Genomic DNA, 10,344 nt, shown 5'->3' with positions numbered 1-10,344 from the left:
ACGGATAATACTCACGATATTACCGCACATCACACACTGTTGTATGCTGATTGGTCAATGTAGAATTTTTGACCAATCAATGTGCAGCTATTACATTTTGGCGCCCTCTGCCTACTCACCCCAGCAGTGAGCTGTAAAGGTCCGCCCATTCGTACGACGACTAACCAAACTTCATAATTCTATTCGTACGATCCAAGAGCCGACTTATTGTACTACCGTACAGTAAAGATGATACCTCGCTGGCTTTCACGGTAATTTTTTTTACACTTTTTACACACTGCTCAAAGATTTCGTACGTACTATTTCTTATACCGCTCAGTCGCGGATACATACTGTGCTGTTCGGTCTCAGGGTAATGTGAATGCTGATTGGTTCTCTTGATATACATACGGATAATACTCACGATATTACCGCACATCACACACTGTTGTATGCTGATTGGTCCATGTAGAATTTTTTAACCAATCAATGTGTAGCAATCATGAAGCTTTAGTCAACCTGCGGCATTTATTTCATTGACTGCTAGGGGTCGCTCTTAAATATCTAATGTAAAATCGTATTGCCGACATTACTTATGTGCCATTCTTTCGTAAACCGCATAGTGACGCCATTGACACGCAGAGAGTAAGGGTGACGATTGTCCGATTGCAGCCAATGTGTTGTTTTCTATTGTTGAGCGGAGGGAAGTTGGGAAACTATGCAATAAAGGTAACTTTGGTGGCATAAAAAGGCTTTTATGGCTTCTAATCTTACTACTTACCTAAGGAAAGGTTGCCTGGCGTCATGCAACTCATTGAAATCGTCTTGACTTGCCTTGAACGTAGTGTTGATCCCAGCCGAGGCGCCTCTGTGTATGTTGAACCGTAGATAATCCCATTTATTTTTTTGATTTGATAGACTTATTATTGATAAATATGATCTAAAGTACCCTGTTCATACGTACTCGCCCTGCTGCTGATTCGACATCTAGCTGCAAACAGAGGCAGACCGTCGGTTGCTTGCAGTCGTTGCCCCCCTCCCCCCAAACAAAACTGTAACTAGTGTGTGCTGATATATGTTATAAATGGTCATCAAAAAATATTGAAAGTGATGATGAAATGGTACAGTCAATATATATGAATAAAATAAATCTTTATTCCATATCATACACATTTTGAAAGACATAGTACATGTGACTTTTCCATACCTAGCAGTGTTGCAGTTTTGGTGCAGTGTACTCTCAAAGCAGAGGAGTGGGTGCGGCTGGTTTTTGACGTGTTTTTAGGTGTTTTTGTCAGGCTTTCTATTTTGTCCCCTTTTCGTTATGTCGCCAACCGTGTTTTGGACAGAAATGCCTAAACTGAACACGTTAAAAACCAACCGGACCCACACCTCTGCTTGGAGTGTAGTGAGACTGCCCCATCTGTTTATTTATATGCCCCATCTGTTTATTTATACTTTAAGGCAAGGCCCTCTGTTGATCTGTTTCGGGAACACTGTCACATGTCCCAATATGAAATGTAGTGGATTTACAAACTTTTCTTACTACTTATGCAGATTATCCCCTGATTTGCATAATTAGTCATTGATTGTGTAAAGCACCATCTGAGCTCTCTACATACTAAACATCACGACGATCTGTCGACCCCTTCGCAAGTTATTCATGTCCGAAGGTCAAAACAAAAACACCCACTGCAGTTCCAAACAAGACACTAGGGGGCCCAAACTTACACAACTTATTAATTCCTGTGGCATGAACTATCTACCACAAAAAAATCATGACCATAGCACTTTCAGAAAATATGCCCCAAAATTTTGAAGCTCCGCTGCAGTGCCTTAGGTACCCGCTAGAAGGCCGATTATTGAACTTAACCTTCCTTTCTGTAAACCCTACATATCCACTCAATATTTTAATATCATACAGAACCATGAACAGCTTCTCGAGTTATGCTGGCGACATACAAATACACATCCACACAAAGCCAGCTGCAGTACCGACGGAAAATGCCAGGGAAATCATTTTTGAACTTGACCTCCGTTTCCACATCATCTGCACACCTACAGAAAATCATGAAGATCCATCAACGTTTCCGTCACTTTTTTTGCCTACATAGAAACACACAAAAATTAGAAGTCCGCTGCAGTACTGTTGAAAAACGCAAGGTAAACCATTTTCGAACTTTACCTTCCTTTGCACAACCATTACACACCTACCAAAAATCATAAAGATTCATCGAAGCTTTCTTGAGTTATGCTCTTGACATACATACAGACCCACCCAACGGCTGGCTCAACCAAAAACATAATCTTCTCCGAGTATTAGTACTCGGCGAAGATATTAAAAAAGTGTAGACTAAGCACTAAGCAGTATCAACCACCCTCAAACCATGCTGAGCGGTCCCTTCCAGATGTGACAAATCTGCGGGTCAAAGGGTAAGTTTAGGCGGGAAGTGAAACCGCGCCATTTCTCGCCGAAAGTGAAACCGCTCCATTTGTTTACGAACTCTTTCCCTAGGGCGACAGCACACGATAGCGTTAGTACCGTTCGTAAGTGCACTTTGGACAGCTCGAAGACAGGTTGAACCGTTCAGTAGCTTTCTGTCGAGTGTAAAAAGCGAACGAAGTTCAGAAATGGCTACATCTGGGAGTGACGAGACCGCCCAGAGCTGGGAGACTTTGTACAACTCTGCATGCTCTGCCTATGGCCTGAACGACAACACGATCCAGGTAAGTAACGTTACTGTGTGCTGATCAAAAACCTTTGACGATATCATGTGTTTCTGCTTGTTAAAACCATTTTTGTGCATTGAATGTTTGCCATCCTGTCCTGTATTTCCGTTCACGATTCTTGTTGTACCGTTATGTGACTTGTGAGTATGACATATTTATTTCCTTGTACAGACACTTGAAGAAGAGGACTGTAACACCGCCCAGGCCTTCTTGGCGTTGACTGAGGACGATCTGAAGGAACTTGACATCACGATTGGACAGAGACGCCTGGTCAGTAACATGCTGGATGACCTGAAGGCCGCTGGGGACCAGAACGTCAAGCTGGAAAGGGAGTTCCGCCGTGCGTTTCCGAGGGGGCAATACATGGTATTTTATGATGGGGATTTCTTTGTTTATAGGCGAAGCCAAGGAGATTAATCTGAACCTCCTTGGCGAAACTAATTACTTCCTAAATATTTTAGCGATTGTTTGGTCGATCCTTGTATGCTGTGACATGTAGGAGGACTTTCGTTTTAAATCAAGACCAGATGGACCAGAATGGACCGTACCATTCATGGTTTGTGGGGGAAGTAACCTTGGAATTGAAGACCACGCCCCTTGAGGACCCTTGAGTGGGGGAGTGGTTTAACCTCCTTGGTCAAACTACTTTGAGTTCACAACTAACTCTGAATTGTGTTTTGATATTTAGCCATGTTGATTTGAATACATGTATGACATCCGCCCGTGCATCAATTTTCGTCCGTTTAAAAAAAATGTTTTCGCCTATAAATCATGCAAAGCAAAAATGAGAACATACATGCCGTAAATTGTACAATATTTCTGAAATAAGGTTGAATTTTCGGTTTTGCTATGACGGAGGGTCTGGGTGTGTGTGTGTTTAATAATCGATAATGACTGAAGGGAATTGTTTACAATTCTAAAGATTAATAAGATAAATAGAAAATGTAAACAACTTATCCAAACTGTGGATGAATGTTATTGATATATTTGTAATGATATTTGGTAGGTGGGAAGGTGTCAGTAAGCTGAATGGGCCTCCTGGTGACTTCCTAGTACTTCCTTCGGAACTTGTTGGAAGTTAACGTCATGTGGTTTTGATCTCCAAATCCAGTTTGTGGAGTGAAAAGGGACATGTTTTTGACAGCACTTTCCTACAGACTTTAAGTTACAGGATATCTAGAAATACTGTATGTTGTTTGATATTTCCTCCCAACTTTCATATAAGCACCATACGGTCTTTACATTTTACCCCAGGATAGCTCTCTGTCATTTAAAGATAAGCCCTTACTTAGACTTAGCGTCTGAACCTGAATTCCATGACTTGTAGTACTTCTTATCTTACCTGGCCATACTCTATATTGTGCAACCACAATAATGCAATGCTGTAAGCCACAGTATGTGGAAAACAAAGATTGGAAACACACTTAGGGGCTGATTTTTCAAGTCTCGTTCAATGAACTTTATTGCTTGACAATATTTTGATAACAGTATATGAGTTGTATCATAGTCATGTATGGATGACTTGATCTTGCATTTGGATGGATTAATTGCTAAATGAATGAATGGAGAGACTTATAATGCTTGAATGCAGTGTAATTCTTACACTTATTCCAAACATTGAACTGAAAAGAAGGATGGATAATAAAAAATTGTGCTGTTTGCCCTCTTAAACTTATGTGTTAGACATCCTAAAATTGTTGTCCTTCTTTTTGTTTTTGAGCTGGTATTAGATATCTATCAGTCCACCAGTCATTTTGTACATCATGCAAGTAAAGTCTGGACATTTTTCTTCTGTCTCCAAGTGACATCCACTGCAGATGATTTCATTTTAGTGACACTAGCATCCCTGTCGTAGTCTGTATCTGTATCTATATAGCCAGTATACTAGTAACCACCCTTTGGCATAACACACCAGCTTTGCAGGCACACGGCGCGGCAGAAGCCAGTCATATTACACTGAACGACCTATCACACTTAGTCTTTGCACATCTCACTGCAAGCGGACTTTAAAGCTATCCAGCGAAGACGCCCCTACTGTGCTTGGTGATGATGAATTCAACTCTACAATACCTATATAGGAAAATAGGAACACATCAGTCTTACTGGTTAGTAACTCTGGTAATTGAAGGTATGACTATTTCTTGTACTTTTTCTTCATCATAAGTTTATAGCACACTTTTCTTCCTCTGTAGATAAAAGCTTACTACTCGGAGAAGGAAGAGGAGAATGAGGATGAAGTCCTTGAAGCCGTGACGATCTCTCGTACGGACAACCAACAAGACGAGGTGAAGATCATTTCAAGTTTTCAAAACTGACATCTTTTGTAAGTTGCAACCATTGTCCGAGGAATCTGAGCACTACTATGTTTGGACTTTACCTACCACTAACTAAACCACTGTAATGAACAGAGTGTACATAAGTGGTGGGAAGAAGGGAAAGCATATTTTGCAAAGCATATGTGCTGCTCATCTTTTTGTTTTGTCAAGAATGTCTTGTCCGCCAGGAAGAAAATTGTACTGCTTAACCTTCTCCCTGCTGCCTAACTCTGTAGCCAATGGGGAATTGGGTGCCAAACGGCTACTTCAGAGTGCTAAAGGTAAATTAGATAAAGTGCAAAAAGAATTGCAACAAAGGCAATTTATGAAGGTCAACATATAATGTGATTCTTTCATTCTATATCAGGTCCTGATCTATTGTAAGGCCTACATCACCTTCCTGAAGACTGGAACACTTGAAGATGATGATCAGCTCTTCACCTTTGTAGAGGAAGCTGTGACAAAGATGTAAGTAGAGCTGTTGGGGGTGTCGATTGAGATCATTGAGAGGTAAAGTGTAGAAGGAGGAGATAATTACCTTCTTCTAATTGGTACCTGGCAACCCTCAGAAAGGTTTATCCCAATACTTGTCCAGGTGAAGCTAAAGGGTACTTTGGAAAATGGGTACCAATCTAGAAATTACCTTTCTTCTTCTTGACTCTCTTCTTGAGAGTGGTAATTTGAGTGTCCTTATTCCCCATCATCTATCTTTGGCTAATTTTCTAAGGTAAGTACTCTTGTGCGCACTTGTTTCTGATCTTAGATTAATGAATAGATGACAATGACAACCGAAATAAAATGGCTAAGAGTATAAGAGTGCTTACTATAACAGCATCTTAAAACATCTGTATCCTTATACATATAATACTCCTAACTTTTGACCTGACATTTTGTGCACCCGAGTAATCTTGTATCTTATCTTTGCCTTTTGTGCATGCAGGACTGACGGCGACTACAAGGGGGCGCTTCTGTTGCTTCCTGAAGACACGTTTCTGCCACGTTCCCTTGCTGAGAAGCTGCAGGATGAAGGCGGTATGTTCACCCTCCGTCACACCGCCTCCTTCATCACGGATGTCAGGAAGGACGTAAAGGAGCTGTTGAACAGGGAGGACAATCATGAGAAGGTATTATGTAATCAAAATTTGACAGAGGCATGTAGCCTGTTTCCAGTTTTCTGTTTTTCTCTAGGATATGAAAGCAATAAGGTACTGTAAATGCATTTAAGTAGGGATAAAAGACAGTGTTCGTGTTGGTTTTCACGCTTGAAGCAACAGTAGTGTTACAGTCACATAATAGAAACACTGGCATTGCGGACAGCCAGCCTGAAACCAAGATAGCTATTAAAGTGGACTACCTCACACCTACTGGCGACTCGGTAAGGGTCCAACCATACATATCATCATGTACAGTATTAAAGAATCAAAATATTACAGTACTGCACGTAGCGTGCAGATCATGTCCTGGGCAAACATTGCTTCAAATAGACAAGAGGGCAAACATTTTCGTAATGAACATAAAACCACCGCAAATAATTCTGCATGTACAGTAGTTGTGTTTGAAGTGCTATTGAGAAATTACCTTCCTAGAGGCACAGCAGGTACAAACTGTAAAGTCGGACAGATGAGACATGAGAAGATGTAAGGCTCCTCTCCTGTCAAGGTCTACAAGCTTATAAGTCTACAAGTTGTACTAGGATATCATAAAGTCTACTTAATTGTACAATCTGAGTTTTGTTCCAACACAAAGAAAACACTCACCATGAATTTTCAGTTGATTTCGCCGACCTTCATCAGATGTCTGATTCAATGCCTGACTGTCGGGAAACCTTTACTTTAGTTCACTCCTAACGCATCATGTTTCCCGTTTCCCGACAGTCAGCGCAGTTAATCAGCCATCTGATGAAGGTCGGTAAGATTGACTGAAAATTCATGGTGTTTTCTTGTTGTTGTGTTGGAGCAAAGCTCAATTTGCACAATTATTTATTCTGCTAACACAGATGAGCTTTCATTAGAGTAATATCTACTTGTCATTTTCATCTATCTACATGTGCGTATCTCTGCAGTTGTGAAGTGGTCCTGCTAAGACCTGATTCACACTCAGAAAATTTTCTGGATGCACAACAACGACAACTTCCTGGGTGTGAATCAGCCCGCGTGTCATATGACTGGCATTATTATGGCCCTTACGACTTTGTCTTGTATTACCTTCAAGGTATGTTATGGACCATAAAAATGCCTGTCATACAGCTCACGGGCCGATCCACACCCAGGAAGAAAGGCGTTGTATGCTGAAAACATACGACTTTGTCATACATCCAGAAAATTTTCAGAATGTGAACCAGGTCTTATAGCCTCTTGTCCTTTCAGCCGGAAATGCGCACACCAAAGGGATACAGAGACCCCTTGCTACAGACACAGTACCCCAGGGACACCGGTACCCCAAGTCATGAGCTGTCCAGCGACTATCAGCTGGACCTCCAGTCTTACCTGGACAAGCTTGAGTATTGGGAGAGACAAGGCAAGATGGATCCTGAAACACCAGTGTCGTCCAAGACTGGGAAACCTGACAACAGGTAGAGGAGATGAATTATTTTCCCAAACTAACACAGAAAACAGCTTCACTATTCCAATCATGACAAATGGTAAAGAACAGCTTAAGTAAATACTGTTGCTGTAGGTTGATGAAGGTTAGACATCCAGGTAGTAAGATACGCCAAAAATAGTTACTCAAGCAACAGGATAAAATTTTGAAACAGACGTTTCAGATAGCATCCGCTGTCTTTCGTCAGTATCTACTGTTGCCGTAGATGGTTAGTTGATTGCCCATGTTAATCACAGCTAGCTAACACGAAGAAGTTTTAAGCGACATCTCCCAGGGCTGTGCCTAATTGTGCCAAATTATTACGGCAACTTCTGCCTTATTGACTACATCCAGCCAAGCAAACCCAACCATTCCATGTGGAATGTGGAAAGGTGTCAGCTTTTATAAGTTGTTTTCGGGTTGAAAATTATGGCAGTTTGAAAATGATATGATCCGACCTGTTTAATGGCAGTCAGATTGATTTTCAATCTGAAAACATCCTTTAAAAGCTGGCACCTTTCCACATCATAATGGTGAGTTTGCCTTGCCACATGTAATCGTTAAGGCAAACTACGAAGCGCTTTGTCAGGTCATAGTTCATTCGAATCTGAGTTTCAAAGAGGTTTATTGATTGGATGGGGGGAGAAGAGGGATTGTTTTTATGTTTTGTTGTCTAATCTTACACATGTTCTTTGCCAGATCCAAGGTGAACAAAAAGCTGTTTGCTGACACACCAGGGCCCCTGAGAAAGGACGGTCAGCCGGACATGAGGTTCAAGGGCAACAGGAAGATGTACCCCAAGAAGGAAGATGGCACCCCCGATATGCGTTACAAGGCCAACAAGGAGATGTACGGTGAAGACTCCACCAAGTCTGCATCGAGCGGACATCTCAAGAAAGATGGAACTCCTGACAGACGGTACAAGGAGAACAAAGCATCCAAGGTGTCATCTAAGACAGGAACCGCTGCTAAAGTGTCATCAGCAGTCCATCTCAAGAAAGATGGCACACCAGACAGGCGCTACAAGGAGAACAAGGCCTCCGAGGTGTCTTCTGGTTCAGAGACCACATCTACATGGTCCTCAACAGTCCACGTCAAGAAGGACGGCACTCCAGACAGGCGCTACAAGGAGAACAAGGCCTCCAAGGTGTCATCTGGTGGATCATACAGCACCGGTTCCTCTTCCTACTCATCTGGAGGAGGTGGAGGGAACAGCCACGGCAGCTCATCATCAGGTGGTGGCTACACAGCCGGCCTGCTGAAGTCAGACGGCACTCCTGACATGCGCTACGCAGCAAACAAGGTAGCGTATGGTTCGTCTGGGGGTAGTGGCGGGTACGGTGGATCGTACAATGCCGGTTCATCTTCCGGAGGGTACAGCCACAGCAGCTACTCATCAGGAGGAGGCCACGCAGCCGGCCCTCTGAAGTCAGACGGCACTCCTGACATGCGCTATGCTGCCAATAAGGTGGCTTACGGTTCGTCTGGCTACTCGTCTGGAGGCGGGGGAGGGTACAGTGGATCGTACAGCACTGCTTCATCTTCCTACTCATCTGGAGGAGGTGGATCGTACAGCCGAAGCAGCTACTCATCCGGCGGAGGCTACGCGGCCGGACCTCTGAAGAGTGACGGCACTCCCGATATGCGCTACGCTGCAAACCGCCGTTAAAAACTGCAGCGTTCGCTACCCAAGTTTGATGATTACTGGGACAGATTTTCTACCTTTGTATCCTATATCTATATATCTATATATTTACATCATTTAGATTAAGAAGAGGATGCCCTGATATTTTTTCTTTTCTATTACATGCTGTTATAAACAATATCCAATATTCAAATACTAACATCTTCAGTCAAAACTGCCAACAAGACCACTCAGGAGACTGATAAAATCTGGTCTATGTGGACAGGTGGTCGCTTCAGACAAGACTCTGTATTCTTGTGTCAATGGGAAAATTATCTAAGGGACAACCAAAAAGTATTTAGAGGTGGCCACTTGTGCAGGGTTGACTTTAAGTGGAGTCAAGTACTAATGTATAACATGGAGTGCAATGTAAAGCTATGAAGCTCTACACAGTACTCCTTTCAGTGACTGAGCAATGGTTCACAGCTGTTAAGTTCTTAAGGCAATTGTTTAGATAGAAGTCATTATACTTTCTTTATAGTTCTTTAGAATGAAAGCCATGTATTCCATTTCCATGTATATTATCTCTAACATAGTTAACTCAAATTATGATATTACAAAACATACTCAGATCATATGAAGTGTAGGGTTGATGTTGATTTCTACTGCAGTTCTTATATTAGCAGTTAGGGCTTTAACATCCAGCCATCTTCAGTTTGCCAACATCTCTAGTAACAAAGATTAAGCCTCAGTAAAACACATTGTAATGTCTCCACCGGCCCTGTACTTTTATTTATTCATAAGAAGCTCAAATCGGTCTGCAGGCCGCTTTTCATTGATGTCATGAGGGAGGAGGTGAGGGTTAGACAAAATACAACAGAAATACGGATTACATAATTCAAGTTTGGTTAAATCTATCAACATATATCGTTACATATACATGGTGCAAAACACATAGAGCGAAAGCTGGCTCATGGTTCGTGTCCGTTTAACGTTTTTTAATCATTCCTAACACTTGAAGAGTCTCTTGAAGTCAGAGTCGGTGCTGTTCGTGTGTCTGGCGGTAGACCGTTCCAGGCATTGGGTCCACGGTAGTCTATGGATCTTCTGAAGGTC

At 42.2% G+C, this 10,344-nt stretch overlaps 1 protein-coding gene across 1 annotated transcript; it reads left to right on the top strand.

Moving 5' to 3' along the window:
• Window positions 1-2,546: 2,546 nt before the first annotated feature.
• LOC136444938 (keratin, type I cytoskeletal 9-like) lies at window positions 2,547-10,003 on the top strand. Its single transcript, XM_066442721.1, has 7 exons — window positions 2,547-2,706; window positions 2,881-3,075; window positions 4,902-4,994; window positions 5,392-5,492; window positions 5,965-6,148; window positions 7,391-7,596; window positions 8,304-10,003. Exons 1-7 carry the CDS (start codon window positions 2,611-2,613, stop codon window positions 9,271-9,273), a joined length of 1,845 nt encoding a protein of 614 aa, XP_066298818.1. The 5' UTR covers window positions 2,547-2,610; the 3' UTR covers window positions 9,274-10,003.
• Window positions 10,004-10,344: the final 341 nt, after the last annotated feature.

This window comes from Branchiostoma lanceolatum, chromosome 11 (genome assembly GCF_035083965.1).
Source record: "Branchiostoma lanceolatum isolate klBraLanc5 chromosome 11, klBraLanc5.hap2, whole genome shotgun sequence".
NCBI classification, from domain to species: domain Eukaryota; kingdom Metazoa; phylum Chordata; class Leptocardii; order Amphioxiformes; family Branchiostomatidae; genus Branchiostoma; species Branchiostoma lanceolatum.
Note: the sequence above shows the minus strand (reverse complement) of the source record. Positions and strands in the feature narration are given on the sequence as shown.